Genomic DNA, 15,501 nt, shown 5'->3' on the forward strand with positions numbered 1-15,501 from the left:
GCGCGCGCACACACACACACACACACACACACACACACACACACACACTCACCAGTGTCAGAGCACATCGCTGACAGCTGACTGATGTTGGCCTCATGAAGAACAGTGATCACCCTTAATTATACATGATGTGTCACCGAGAAGGACGAGAGAGAGAGAGAGAGAGAGAGAGAGAGCGAGAAGGATGGATGGAGGGAGGGAGGGAGGAGGATGGTAGATGAGGGATGTGAAAGTGGGAAAAGCTGATCAAATATGAAGCTGAAGGTGGAATACAGAATAAGCAGGCGTGGTGGTGGAAAGATAAGACCTCAGGAGAGAGAAAGAGGAGAAGGACAGACGAGAAGAAGAGAAGAGAAGGAGCAGTGACGAGGAGAAGAGGAGCTGAGAGCAGAGGAGGTCACTGTGTTTTGATCTCGACATGTCGCTCCTGCAGCAGATCTGACTTCACATCACCGCCGAACATAAGAGCAGCAGGCTGCACACATTCAGCCCCCCAGGCTGTGGACACACACACACAGCAAAACACACACACAACTGAGCGTATACACACAGACACGCACCGTCTCTCTACCCATTTTATACTCTGCTGTCCAGCCATTCTTAGAGTCTCAGTAAACAACATAAACATAATAATGTTCTGCTGCAGATTGTCATCATGTCTCCTGATGCAGAAGATAAAGTCTTTTCAAAATATGTTATACCTTAAAGTGTACAGACCACAAACTGTGTATTAAGATGGACAGAGCAACAGCCGCCTGGGAGTGAAGCCAAAATATGTTGCTGACTGGCTGCAGTTTAGGTCATGAACCTCGCCTCCTCCATGTTAACAGATGGAACTCTGGTCAAACTTTTTAAAGATATTTTTTGGCCTGTTTGCCTTCATTGTACAGGACAGCTGAAGAGAGACCGGACATTTGGGGTGTAGAGAATAGAGGATGACATACAGCAATGGGCCAAGGTCAGACTCTAACCCACGGTTGCTGTACATGGGGCGCGCGTCATAACCACTAAGCTGTTGGTGCCGCAAACTATAATTTTTTATTTTTTTTCTCAGTCCCAAACTTTGTCAAAAAATATTTGTCATTATCGTGCTGACTTATGTCAAAGTGTTCATTTTTAGAAGTATTGTTGTTTTAATTTTTCAGAATTAGAGAAGATGTGAGGTCATGATCAAGAGCTCTGTTGACAAATGCAGCTCCTTGCAGCGTTCAGTAGAGGAGGAAAGGCGGGAGAAAACTAACATTACATTGAACTTTGTATACCCGTGAGTACCTGCTTCAAACTGACTGTCAAATCTGTTCTGTTGTGAACTGTGAGAACCTGAGGGATCTTTTGTGTTTTATCTGTGTTTTTAATGTTTGCTTTGCTTAGAGGAAGGGTGTGGCATCAAGTTAGCATTTTAAAGACCTTAAGATCTCAAACAAGGAAGCACTTACCTAAACTGTTTCTATCCCAGCACACCTGTGCAGAACTCTGACGCCCTGATGAAGGCCTTTAGGCTGTATATCAGTGTTTTCTACGCTTTCTTTTCTTTCCTTTCTAACTTATCCTCTCCCCCACGAGCGTGCCTGTAACCGTTTCAGAGACCACTCCACTACACTGATGTAAGCTGGTTGGCTTTTTTTGGCCCCACTACAGCGCACCTTGTATTATCGAATATTACCGGACACACTGAGCACGCCAGCCTCTGTCCATTTCACCTGAAGATCTGTAGCTCTTCTTTTTTTCGTATTTCTCTGCTTTGCTATTGATCATTCTTAAAATGGAAATTGTGTCGTTTGTTTTAATCACCAAAGTATTCAAAATTTGTAAAAATAAATAAATAAATAAATCTTTAGGACCTTGATGCTACACAAAGAGGTCAAATAAAAACTTGGATATAACCTCACACGGTTTGAAACCTCACTGTGTTTGACTCTGAAAAAAGGAATCTTTTAAAAATGATATATTAAAGATTTGGAACTACATCAAAAACAATTTCAGCTGTGACGAGATTTACAGAGAATTACATCAAAATGTGACAACAAATGAAAACTCCTGCAGCTGAAGCTCGTACAACATTGAAGGTCTACTCTACAAGATGAGCTTTATTTTTAAACACTTCTGTTGGCTCTTTTATTGAACACATATCTTGTACTTTATCCGCTCCTTTTATATTTATAACTTCTGTTTTATTTCATTGATCTCTTCCCTTTTTAACTTGTCTTTCCTTTATCCTCATTTCTACCTTATCTTTTCTTACTATGTTTTACTGACTGGTGGTAAATTCTTATTCTTACAGATGTGTTACTTTATATTGTTTTTACTATGAGCTTTTTCTCTTTAGTATTGAGCTCTGTTGTCACTTCATCATGTTTTGTCGTTTGTGTGTAAAAGGACGCTGACACTCTCACAGTAAACCAAATCCTCCAACAGGGTACCAGTAAAGTTACCTTACTCTCAATACTTTTATTTAATGTCCTTTTTTAAAAACCTCATCCCTTACGTTTGAAGCAAAGCAGTTTGCCTTCTTGAAAGCTGCCGTACAAACTTTCCTACAGTTTATTTTTGCACTTGCAGTGATGAGGCATGTGTTACGCAACGTCCACTAAAAGTCATAAATATTCATCCAATTTTCAGGCGTAATTTCATAGTCTATTTCCTTAAAAATATTCACATTTACTGTGGCTTTTTAAGACATTTAACGTTTTTCATTGAATCAGGATTAATCCAACGTTTTGCCCCCCGAAGGAGACCTGCGGCTAACGCGAGCATGTTTTATGCAAAGTCAAGAACTGACGCCTTGGAGGAAAGTTAAAAGAAATCAGGACACTGCGGACGTTAAAGAAAAATGTTCAGATGATGATTTGTTTTCTGAAAAGCACGATATTATCCCAAGAATTTTTTATTTTTTTTATGAAGCCATTCAATTTAGAGCTGTCTCTGTTACCTCATCCTGACCTACTTATTCAGCTCAATGGAGAGAAGCAAAAAGACGACAAAATAAGAGAGACAGGCAGGAGCAAGGGAAGAGGGGAGCAAAAGCAGCGGATAAAGTGAGAGATGGGAGTGTGTGTGGTTGAAACAGGAGACGTGCTGTTGTTGAGTAGAAGTGTAGCATGAGGAGCGCAGGATATCATGAAATATGTAGGAAGGAGCCGCCCGGCAAACGGAACACAAAGCCATTAAAGAAAGTCCTGGAAAAAGCAGTCAGCTAGAAGTATAAATGTCCATTTCCTCATCACACACAAGCACACCTAAAAGCACACACACACACACACACACACACACACACACACACACACTTGTTCACAATCTATGACTCTTTTATTCATGCATCTCCTGGAGAAAAGCCACTCTTGAATGTTCGCTGACGTGAACACAGATGTTCGACACACTTTTGTGCTTTAAAAGACACAAGCCGGCAGGTAGACATGTGTGCACACGACCTCTCTCTCTCTCTGCCTCTCTGTGCACTTTGTGTTATTTTGACAGTACATGTAGAGGACAGTGAGACAGCAAGTTTGACAGGCAGCTAGTTTTTTTTTGCTCATTCAGGGTCAGACAACGAGGCCGAGGCAGCTGACGCCGTCCTGCAAAGATCAAGCTGAGATGATTGACCTGTATGATGAGGCATTCATTATTCCACATATATTTGTCCTTAATTCAAGTTGTGGGTGCTCTAAACATATGAGTAAGAGATTGGCAAATACAACAGTCTTGAATCTTGGCAGCAGCTAGAGCTCAGGAGCCACACAGGATCTAATTTATTTGTAAACAGGAAAAATTTTATTTTGCTTTGTTGAGCCGCCAAGAAAAAGTTTTAATGTGAGATCTCAAAGGAGAAGAGTCTCTCGCACTTTTTAGTGTTTTTAAGTTTTCATGCTGGCTGCACTTCAGTTTAAGGTGATGGTTTAGCTTAATCCAACAGAGGGTCCTGTGTGGGGCTGCAGCAAAGACTGTATAAAACATGGACGTGGTTTCAGTGACATCACCGATTTGTATCTGAAGGTTTGTTATGAGGCCAAACGACGGTGATCGCCAGGCTAGAAACAGACAAAGAGGTGAAGCAGACAACTACAACACACCCACCTGTCAGTCAACTCAGCAACTCTTTGTGCTTAACTCTTTGCCTCAATAAAACCGGAACTGATGAGATACAAAAAAGTAATCAAGCACAGTTTTTACAAATTAAGAAATGAACTACAGCAACCAGAACCAATTTTTCCAAAAGTAAATCACCAATGTGACAAAACGAAAAGACATATGTAAAGCATACTATAAAAACAAAAACAAAACAATCAAACAAACCAGTAACATAAAAAAAACCCATCCCACTTAAAAAAAATAATAACACTAGTATATAAATAAGCAACAACAAATAAACAAACAAACACACAAGACAAAAGAAGATTAATCAACATCTGCTGTAGAATTTAGCATTTTAAGAAGCGCCGATGGTCTAGTGGTTAGGGTGTGCCCCGTGTTCTGAGGTAAAAGTCCTCTAAAGCAGGCGGCCCGGGTTCAAGTCTGTCTGTGGCTCCTTTCTTGCACGTCTCTCTCTCTCTACAACAACTTCCTACTTAAATGGGTTCTAAATAGAAAGTGGGAATTTTAAGTTTGGCTTTGAAGCCAGCTTCAAGTGGACACTCGAGGAACAGTAATTTTTTTGCACGTCTGCTTAGGTTTCATTTTGTAATATCGGAGGCTGCCTCCTCTGGACTGGAGCTGATATTAGTTAACATTGTGATCAATGGACAGGTGATCAGTCAGCCACAGCATGTCACCCTAAGACAGACGATCATTGATTACTCGCCCTCACACATTCGAGCAATTTACAGAAGCAGCTGACTACAACCAACATGGCTTTGGAGTGCACGGAGGAAGATAATTGGTGTATTTTTTTCCTTCCTTTATTCGTGTATATATCCTGTTAAATCAAAATGAAAATGTGATCACAAAACAGGGTAAAGGTATTCTGAAAGAAAATGTGATGGCAAATTAGTTTTTAACTTTTCTCTTTGTAGTTTTAAATCATTTTACTTCAATGAAACCTTCATTTAAAGGAAACAAATATGCACAGTAAGATCCCTAGTTTTGGTTTGCAGTCACTGCAATGACTCTCACAATATGCTGTCTCATCATTTGAAATCCAGCATGTTGGAAAACGACATTTATCCTATAACCTCTAGGACGGCAGGCCCTTCTCTCTCTTTAAATATAGACACACAGCTTCAATCGACAAACTGCAATCAATAACCCAAACAGCAGACCTCTCTGCCCTCATCACCATCACTATCATCACCGACACCACCACCACCACACCCATGTGGACCATTTCCTCTGCTGAGGACCAAACTTCATCAGAACTTCTCTCCATGTCAGTCGCATTAAGCTTGGATTTTAAACACACTCGTGGAAATACATAGCCCATGTTCTTCCCTCCCTCTTCTATATCTCATAAAGGCAAAACGGAGGAAGCCTAAATCACATCAGCATGGAAACTAGAAGAACAATACGTCTAAATGTTCTCTGGTTGTACAAAAATGTCTATAGTCTATGACCAGTATTATAATGAAAAATATAGGCTGCAGCCTCAATTCACGATTTGCAGTCTCTGAGCAAATGTAAGGTTATTGATCTGCAGCCGCCACGTGTTTTTGCATCAATCTGAGCGGACAGTATAGCCTACATGAGGTGTGTGAGGAATTCTCACCTGGATGCTGCAGGAGATCTCGGAGTCGTCAAGTAACCTGATCGTGCACAGGACCTCCTGGTCCAAGGAGCGGATGCTGGGGCTGCGAAACCGGAGCATTTTCATCCTCCTGTCGTTTCTGTTTCAGCTCCTCATGACAGCGGATCCACGCGCAGTGCAGACGCTATAACGCAGCCTACATACAATGAGGATCTACGCAAACATGCATGCACGCATGTATGCACCTCTCCGTCGGGTCTCGTCAACCCCCTGTGTGACGCCCTTGAGGATGAACGATTGGATAGAGAGAAGGATGGATGAGTAACCGAATAGATGGATGCAACAGGGCTGGAGGGAGGAGAGCTTTCATCCGTCTCTTGCCTGCCACTGATGGATTCACAGGAGAGGATGGCTTTTTCCCCTCCCCTCTCTCTCTCTCTCTCTCTCTCTCTATCTCCCTCTCTCTCTCGCTCTCATCCATTCTTTCTGTGTCCAAATTACAGCATGAACCTTCGCACTAATGTGCATGGTGTCAGATTACCAAAATGTCTGTCCATTGATTGTGCTTTGTTTAAAAAAAAATGTTTTTAGACCTCTAAATTATTTCAATATTTTATAATAGGCCCATTCGTTGAATTATGCAGCCAAAATGTGAAAAATAATGACACATTTTCATTGTTAATATAGGCTACAGTGCATTTATCCACACGTGCATTTGGGTAGAAGAATTAATAATGTGCGGTTTATAAAATTATTGCATACTGTTATCAGAAAATTATTAAAACTCATCTCAGTGAGATTATTTTTTCAACAACAATGACGTCAAAGGCAAATTAGTATCAACGTAATGAGAGCGAGCGCGCCCACAGAGCAGAGCGCTGTCTCTTTAACGGCGCAAACGCAAACGTGCGTCGTGCGTCATCACGTATAATAGTCATGTGGTATGGTCTCTTTTAAACATGAGAGAAGTGGCTACAGTTTGTTGTGGTCTCCTTTCCTCTCCATAACGGGGAAGTTTTGCTCCGCTTGAATAACAAATGTAGCGTTTTTATTCTCTAAATAAGCGACCGGATACTAATTCCGGTTTTTTTGGGGTGGTGGGTTACACCTGTGCAGGGATGAGTTCACAGCACCTCAAGTAGCAGCACAAGTCCATTGCATAGGTATGTTTCATCACATGGGAGCTCATGTTATTCCTTCATATTCCGATGGTGGAGTTGATGATTTAAATCTGTGTCAGAGGTGTTAATAATAATCTGCAGGTACAACCTTAGGGTCGTGATCTACCTTCAGGAGTCTGAAGATCCACAGAGAGAACAATGATCTACGTTATCATGGGAGTGTCGGGCTGTGGGAAGTAAGTATATGTGTGTGTGTGTGTGTGTGTGTGTGTGTGTGTGTAGAGGACACACACATTCACAGCTTTACAAGGTTGCATTCAACATAGAAGCACACTAAAGTTATCTCAGTAAAACAAACAATGCAACAGTTTTACCAATAGCAATTTTATATTTATTTATTTATTTATTTATTTATTCATTCATTCATTTATTTATTTTTATAAAGCACAGTTCATTACAGGTGAGCTTAATGTGGTCTTTACATTGCGGATTGTTAGGATTCATTTAGTCACATGAGGGGAAAAAAGCTGTGTAGGAGCTTTGGAGGGGACGAGGTGAAAGTTTATTCGCTGTTATTGTTACATTACATAACAGGTTACAGTACACCTGTCAGGTATAAGGCCAGCACTGCATAATGCCCACTGTAGGACTGTGCAAAAAACAAAAACAAATGAATAGTCATTTAGTTTTACCGTCTGCTGTAGACCTGGGACTGGTTAGTCCACTCCAGGTGTCCAGACTGCTCTGGTTTATGAATGTGTCATTAGGTATGTTTAAGTACACTGTCACCCTTTCTTTCTCCATGAATCTGCTTTAACTTCTAACATTTTAGTCTTTTAAAGATGTTATATTCAGTCGTTACTTGACTTAAGGTAATGTGCCGAGAAAAATGCAGAGAAAGCCAAAAATGTAACAACGACCCAAAATGTTGTAAAAAAAAAAAATATATATATATATATATATAATAAAACCCGAAATGTAATAACTGGTCGATAATGTATCAGGATGCTGAGCCCAAAACTTAATGACTTTCTGCATAAATATTTTTCTCCTTATAAGTGTAATAACTGTATTACATCTCAGAGTGAGTCAATCATTTATGGATTAAAGGCCTTATTGCTTCAATGTGTAGTGTCATACACACATATATGTATATTTTAACATATCATTCAAGGACAGTTTTAATTCATTATCTAAATATTTAGTTTAAAATACTTTTATTATTGTGCTGCCAGTTATTTATTTATTAATTTGATACTTTTGGTTTCAAGGAGAGCGAGTGAGGTCAACATGCATTTCATTACACTGACTATGATACGCTCTTTAATATGTTTGACAAATTAATTGTGTTGTTAAATTTACGTCTCGTCTTTTTCCTTGAACAGAAGTAGTTTCGGGGCCTTCCTGTCAGAAAAGGTAATTGGATCCACTCACTTCTCCACATAAACAAACACTCTGAAAACCCAGAACACAGAAAATCTTAACACTCTGTGTGTGTGTGTGTGTGTGTGTGTGTGTGTGTGTGTCGACTCTTCAGCTGGGCTGGCCCTTACATGAAGGAGATAACTTCCACCCACAGGAGAACATTGACAAGATAGCTCGTGGTGAACCATTGACAGACCAGGTCAGCCTGTGTGTGTGTGTGTGTGTGTGTGTGTGTGTGTCTCTGTCTGTGTGTGTGTGTGTGTGTCTCTGTCTGTGTGTCTTGTCAGCTCAAATTGAATGTCAGTCATTTTTGGAGTAAGCCATTTGTCTCCTGTCATGGATAAATCACTCTCTCAGACTTGCAGCCACGGAAACACAACAAGTGTCTGGAGCAGCTTCACAGGAGCAGACAGTGAAAGCAGCAGGGGAGGAAACTCACTTTTTACTGGTATTTATCGTTTGTTTCGAGTCCTCCAAACAATCGACTGGCTACCTGCCAAAGTTGAGTTTACACACGCTTACAGGCAGAGCGAGCCCAGCCAACATTTGGCAGCAGATTGCCTTAAGCGCTGTTTGGTGACTGATGATAACCTCCCACTCAGAAATCAACTCTCAAACGAGGGGAGAATTAACCTGGGACTCGCTCTGTTTAATTCATCGGCATGTTTAGAAAAATACTCAACAGTTGGCCTTTGAATGTATGATGAAGTGGAGCAGAAATGTACATCCGGGATTACTGTCAAAAATACGCCTTTCATGTACTCCAGCTGAGGTGGTAAAACCCGAGTGGGCAGACCGGGGTCCCCCTGTTTGACTCAGCTTAGCTCTTCATATTAAAGCCCCGGCAGGATGACTAAAAATGGGATTCCAGCTCAGTTGTAACCACATTTGGACAGACTCTTCTTCTGATGGTAGTCTAATAGTGTGTTTATTCTGTTCTGTGTGGCTCATGTGACCCCAAAAGTGGGGCCAGTGCCTTCTCTTCTCAAACAACCAAAACGCTCAATTTAATGAGATGTATTCCCTCCTACACAGCCATGTTTAAGGCTATATGTAAACTCCACCTTACACATGTTCAAAGAGATTTTTCTACTCACTGGTTTGCTGCCCGGCCCGAGTTAAGAAAAGGGATCATATCAGACTAACTATGGCCTGAAGATATTCTCCCTGATTAATGATAATGGTACCATTAGTGTTGGATGTGTAAAAAAGCAATTGTTCAACACAGACTTAAAAAGTCAGAGAAAATGTCGGTATGTCTGCTGCCCTCAAGTGACCGAAGATAATCTGTTCTTTATGTTTGAGAAGTTATCGATGCCTCTTCAGGAAGAATGTGCGACATTGTACACATAAATACAGCAGAAATCAAATCCTGTGTAAAAGTCTCTCTGAGTCATTACTGTGGACAATGAGTGAGAAGCTTGAGTCCCGCCTGCTGTACTGTTGTCAGAGCCGTGTTTACATGGACGGGGCGGTCCTGCATATAAAGCTGTTTTAGTCAAGGACTAGAGGAAAGAAGAATAACATACTCACTGATTATTTGGATGTCACATAGGTGTCCTTCTGTGTCAATTTATGTGCCAAAGTGTGCTAACATTAGCCTGCTAACACAACAATGCAGGACACAGGTGATTGCAGCTCGAGCAATGGGCTACTTTCCCCCCCCGCTTGCGCTTTAGGGTGCTTAGTTATGTTGTTTAAAGGTGTGTCGCTGGAGGAGAGCGGAGGCTTCAGAAAAGCGGAGGTGTCGCCAAACAGCAGTTTAATGCTGGGGCTTAAGGGCTACTGGATCAAAAAGTGGCACATTCTTCCTTTAAGAAGAAAACATAGATCATAACAATGTAACAGACTGTGAAGTAAATGTACAAATATGATTTAAAAAAATATATATGGAGAGCAGAGGCCTAGTGATTACTTTGTGCGCCCCACGTGCAGACTATGCGGTCCTCGAGTCGGGAGGCCTGAATTCAGATCCAGCATGTGGTTCCCAACTCTCTCTCCCTGATTTGCGACTCTATCCACTGTCAATGAAGGATTAAAAAAGCCCCCAAATCCTAAAAGTAAAGAAATAACAAATAACCCATAGTTATTCCTTTCCTTTAGGACAGACTGCCCTGGCTCCTCAAACTACATGAAGTCATTGAGAGGTAAGATTAAGCTAAACTTTCAGACACACAGACTGTTATGCACACACGCACTGATGACTTAACCCACTTTTGTGAAGAAGAGGCTGATTGGTTTAGAGAGAGGGGGTGTGAGCCCAAGAGGAAAGCAGCGAGGTAAGAATACGCCGGCGTGAAATTGTCGGAAAAGATCAAAAATATCACTGATGGTTTTGAAAATCAGGCTGAAAACCAGGCAGCGAGGAGAGACACTTTGGGAGAGTAAAGACAGATTAAGAGAGTGAGAGTGAAGAGAGAGGAGGTGAGGGAGAGCTGAAAACTGAGCCATCTCTTTCTTAAAGCGTCTGTGGCAACATCAAAGACTCTTCCTTCCACTCCTCCACACTCAGTCACAGTTACTTTTCTCCATCTGCCCATCTTGGCCTGCCTGCTTTTCTCTTAACCTACTTCTTCTGTTTAGCCATATTTCACCAGAGTTCATTTTAAGTTCGATAAGTTTTCCAACTTTTGGAAAAAAAAAATCTAAACAAAGTAAAAATCTGTGTGATGATCTACAGTTTTTTAAAGCTCCAGTGACTGATTTTCAGTTTGTCTTGATTTTGGCTCCCCCTTGTGTACACAATATATATCTTATCTCTTTGCTGATTTTGGCAAAAATGATTTAAATGTCTTACATTTACACGCAACTAATTCAACTTTAACTTCATTATTTTCTCGAAGGAAATTAGATCTGCAGCAGGCAACAAGACACGACAGGTACAGAAAAGACGACAACAGAAATACAGACGTAAACAGCACCACGCTGGTCCAGAGGCTGAAAGATTTACGACACACAGCATAGAAAAGTGAATTAGGTCAAATAAAGTGCTTTATATGTGATTTTTTTGATCCAGCAGATGTCGCCCTTGAGCACCAGCATGAAGCCAAAACAACTCACGCTGCATTGTTGTGTTAGCATGCTAATGCTAGTGATCTTTATTATGCTCGTATCTTCAAACTGCATGTAAATTTACCCAAAATGAGCGTGATCTAGAAACACAGTTAAGCAGTGAGTACAGTATGATATTCTTCTTTTCTGTAGCCCCTCAATTAAACAACTTTTATTCGCGAGGGGAGGAGTCAGCCGCTGTCCTGGCGATGTAAACAAACTGAAGATAGGACTCGGAAAACTCGGAAAACATCACAGACAGTGGGACTCGGGTGTTACACCCATTGTAGACAGTCATGACTCACAGAGTTATTTTCAGAGGATATACTTGATTTCTATTACATTTAAGTGTGAAAATTAGCCAATCAGAATAAAGTAGGCTCATAGGGAGGGGGGTCTTAAAGAGACAGCTCCTCAAATGACTTGTGTCAAACAGGAGCTGAACTGAGGGATTTCATAAATAAGGAGACTGTTGAATTGTAAATGCAGAGCTGCTTCAGATGTTTCACTGAGTCAAACTCAAAATGAGCTTTATACGGCTACTTGAATAATTTACTCCCCTCTGTGTGTGTTTTATGATCTCAGAGAAAGGTCTTCCAGCTGTGATGCCCTGGTGGTTTGCTCTGCCCTGAAGCATCTGTACAGACACATCCTGCTCTACGGCTCCAAAGCCCTCGCTTCTCCTTCCAGTCCGAACCGAGATATCCTTCGTCCAGCCACTCCCGATGTCTTTTTTATCTTTCTGCACGGTGACTTCGATCTGATTCATCAGAGGATGGTGGACCGGATGGGACATTACATGAAGGCCGACCTGCTGCGCTCCCAGTTTGATGTTTTAGAGCCTCCGCTGGAGGAGGAGAACTTTTTGACACTTGACATCCGTAGGAGCATCTCTGACATGGCCGTGGAGGTCGAGGCACACATCACGAGCCTCAGGTCGATTCCTTAAACAAAGCCACGGCTGCCGATCAGAGGCATTCATCAGTGTGTTCCCTTTTTAGAGATGCTGGTGGTGTGTTTGTTGGGATGTTTGTGAGACGGTCTGTGCAGATGGTTTGCATGAAATGTTATTTTGTTAATGAAGTTTTAGTTAAAATAAATTCTTATAACCTTCATGAATTCCCCTTTGAATTATTTTTCTTTTGTCCCGACAACGAGGTAGACTTTTGTGGTTTTAAGTAGCGGTGGGAATCACTGGATAACTCACGATATTATATCCATCCATTATCTTTACCCCTTTTCCATTCTGTGTGACGGGCGGGTTGGAGCCGATCCCAGCTGTCATCGAGGTACACCTTATTTGCAGATGATCTTTTATTGTACATAACTAACTTTGATAATTCTATACAGCATGTGCTTAATATCATCTCAGCAGATTCTCGGGTATCAGGTTATAAAATCAATCTAGGAAAAACAGAAATAACGGCAGTATGGGAAATCCAAAAACACATTACAGTACCTAACATTCAACAGGCTTTAGGTGGACCACTAAAATTAAATATTTAGGTATGTGTCATTAATAAAAACAAGTGTCAGATAGGATATATCAAGATAATTATATTAAATTAATAATAACATGAAATCTGACATGACAAAATGGTTAAATCTTCCTTTAAATTTCACAGGAAGAATTAATTTATTTAAAATGATGTGGCTTCCTGTTACGTTCCCCAAGAGGGCTATGGGGATGAGGGGAGTAACAATAAAATGAAACCCAGGAAAAGAAGGAGGAACTAAATAAAAGGTCATTTAACAATAATTTATTTATTTTATTTTTGATCAAAAAGTCTAAACAACCAAGAACAAGCTTCTTTTTAAAAACACAACTAAAGAGAAGGCTAACAGTCTTTAACAAAATACTTTAACCAAAACACACTAAGATGAACAATCTGCACAAAGTCTTTTACTCTCCTTTATGAGTAGTCTCTGTCGTTTGATAACCTTCTGTTTTAGGGGGCAATCGAATCAAGAGTAACTCTCAGCACTATCAACAAAGTGGTCCAGCTGAGAGGGGCTAAAGTTAGGCCTATTACAGTTTTCAACTGGGTTAAGACATGGTACTTTGCATACATGCTCCCTGTATCCCTTTCTATACCACAGAAAAAAGGAGCAAGCGGAGGGAAGTTGCAGTAAAAGTAAGCTGCTGCACAAAGAAAAGTCATAATAGATTAGTTTTGGTGTGTTGTTTAAGCAATCTGAGATCAGGGAAGAATCTGGATAAGTTTTGGTTCAGAAAAATTCAACCATTAATTACTTTTTACTTTTTAATAGTGAAGTGTTTTTGTTTTTTTTATCCATCTCTAACTTCACTTAGCTCAGTAGATGTTGTTGTTTTTGTCAATAATTGTGCACTTTCTGGCTTCTCTTTGTCGGCAGGGTAACAAGAAAGGAAAGAAAGGCTCCGAAGCGGATCTATGAATGTTTCAGAAGTTAATGCAAAACGAATGAACGAACAAATGAAAAAAAACAATAATGATCACAAGCAGGGTCCTATTTCTTTATGTTTGTTTGTTTTTTTAGCTTGGACTTGATGTCAGCATAAAATGCATGCCCCTGTAATTACTAAAACACAAGTGATTTAGAAGACCAGAAGTTATAAGAAGTTTCTAAACTGTTAAAAGGTTGTCTTTAGGTCTTTACTTACAATGCTGCCCTCTGCAGGCACAGGTGTGTCACTGCATCTGTTGTGCAGCTGAGGGCTGTGTGCCTCATCTTTGTTTGGTTTCAACTCAAAACTTACAGATGTGAAATTTATGTTTTTGTTCTCTTTTTGTCTTTCCAACTGTCAAGTAAATAAAATCATTTTTCAGTGAAAAAGTGATTCCCACTTTGGTGTCCTTTTTGTACACCAAACCTGTTACCAGTTACAGTGTACTGTCGCCACCTAGAGGCTGCAGAGTGCACCACATGTCTAATCTTCCCGGTTCAATGAGTGGCCTTTTTTGTCTTTATCTGATTTTGAATGAGTTTTAACCACAAATTAAAAGTTCATCTTTGTTTAGTTGATGATAAAGACAGAGGTTAGTTTGACCTCTTCACCTTTTAGAGGAGAAAACTGTTTCTTTAGATCTCTGTCGCTTCAACGAGCCAAACTACTTTCTTCTCCTCTTGTGTCTGCTCTCTTCTTCTTTGTCGTCATCTTCCTGTTGTCCACACTTCCTTGCCACTGAGGTGGAGGTCGGAGCAGGATGTTCATGAATGAGGACGGCGGTGGTTGTGGGGACGACTCAGTCTTATGGTGGAGGTTGGGCGTCAGGGACGTCGGGTGGTAGTAGAGCCCGATCAACTCGCCTCCTGGACTTCTCACACTGACGTCAACGCCAAGGGTCATCGCCATGTTTTCAATTGTTTGAATGTTCAATAAGATTTAAAAAAAACTCTTTCAAATTTTTTTTTGTCATGCATGAAAGATGTATTTACTTCTGAATAATGTCTGTGTGTGAAACGTTGGATGTCATAACGTTACAGACTCTTTCACTTCCATGAAATCTTCTTCATTTCGGTTTATGCTCTCTGTGAAACACTTTGGTACAAAGCCTGTTTGTTTTTGACCTTTGACCTTCTAGTGTGTAACTGGTGATAATGTCAGTGAGCTCCTCCCCCTGTTACTCTTTTTTCTTTTCCCCCGAGCAGAATAAGAGAACCTGTTTCTGGTTTCACATGTTAGAAATAAAGATGTAGAAATACTCAGTGAAGTTTGGTGTTTGAGTCACTGACAGCGTCCAGAGAAGCTTCACTCTGACAGTTCAACATGAGGAGCAACAATAAGAACAAAAACACTCAACTGTGCAATCAAACTGTTGTTTTTTTATTTATTGATTTTTGTTGTTGCATTGTTCAAACAAGAGCTGTCTCCCTGAGGACGGATTCTCTCTCAGCTGCAGGAGAAAGTGTTAGAAGAGGCGACTGCAGCTTCAGCTCTCTCTTGTTCTCCTCCTGCAGGACGTCTGCTTGTCTCTGACGATGACCTTGATCATCACCATGGTAACATCGGCAATTTGATAGAGACTTTTAGAGTTTTCAGGACTTTTCAACTCGAGCAGAGTTCTTAGTGTGTGCACCAGGAAGGACTGCAGCTTCACACACTTACAAGAATTATCAGCTGACTTTAAACACAGCAGATTGTTTTTATTTTTTTTTGTTTTGGATGTGATCTCTGAGGCCGTGAGAGCAACTTGTTACTTTTTCTCAGAGAAGATTTCAACATTCAGACAGTGAGGAGGGAGACAA

At 40.7% G+C, this 15,501-nt stretch overlaps 2 protein-coding genes across 3 annotated transcripts in view; one reads left to right on the forward strand and one right to left on the reverse strand.

The window, feature by feature from the left end:
• The window catches only part of frmd3 (FERM domain containing 3), a 71,421-nt gene extending 64,974 nt beyond the window's left edge, over positions 1 to 6,447 (reverse strand). Inside the window, exon 1 of the mRNA XM_065950386.1 lies at positions 5,696 to 6,447. Within this exon, the coding sequence (XP_065806458.1) occupies positions 5,696 to 5,800 (105 nt within the window). The 5' untranslated portion in view covers positions 5,801 to 6,447. The remainder of the gene's footprint in view (positions 1 to 5,695) is intronic.
• A 197-nt stretch (positions 6,448 to 6,644) lies between these two features.
• Positions 6,645 to 12,386, forward strand: LOC109998622 (IDNK gluconokinase). Of its 2 annotated transcripts, none has more exons than XM_065950393.1 (6): positions 6,645 to 6,835; positions 6,936 to 7,031; positions 8,181 to 8,211; positions 8,333 to 8,419; positions 10,324 to 10,367; positions 11,857 to 12,386. In XM_065950393.1, the coding sequence occupies exons 2-6, from the start codon at positions 6,994 to 6,996 to the stop codon at positions 12,218 to 12,220; spliced, it is 564 nt and encodes a 187-aa protein (XP_065806465.1). In that variant the 5' UTR covers positions 6,645 to 6,835; positions 6,936 to 6,993; the 3' UTR covers positions 12,221 to 12,386. The 2 variants fall into 2 exon arrangements, with proteins under 2 accessions (XP_065806465.1, XP_065806471.1); XM_065950399.1 differs by having other exon boundaries at positions 6,948 to 7,031.
• The last annotated feature ends 3,115 nt before the right edge of the window (positions 12,387 to 15,501 follow it).

Source organism: Labrus bergylta, chromosome 2 (assembly GCF_963930695.1).
Source record: "Labrus bergylta chromosome 2, fLabBer1.1, whole genome shotgun sequence".
Lineage (NCBI taxonomy): Eukaryota > Metazoa > Chordata > Actinopteri > Labriformes > Labridae > Labrus > Labrus bergylta.

Coding starts and splice junctions, on each gene's coding strand:
- LOC109998622 (XM_065950393.1), top strand. CDS start 6,994: ATGATCTACGTTATCATGGGAGTGTCGGGCTGTGGGAA. Junction 7,032..8,180: donor GGAGTGTCGGGCTGTGGGAA/GTAAGTATATGT, acceptor TTCCTTGAACAG/AAGTAGTTTCGGGGCCTTCC. Junction 8,212..8,332: donor GGGCCTTCCTGTCAGAAAAG/GTAATTGGATCC, acceptor TCGACTCTTCAG/CTGGGCTGGCCCTTACATGA.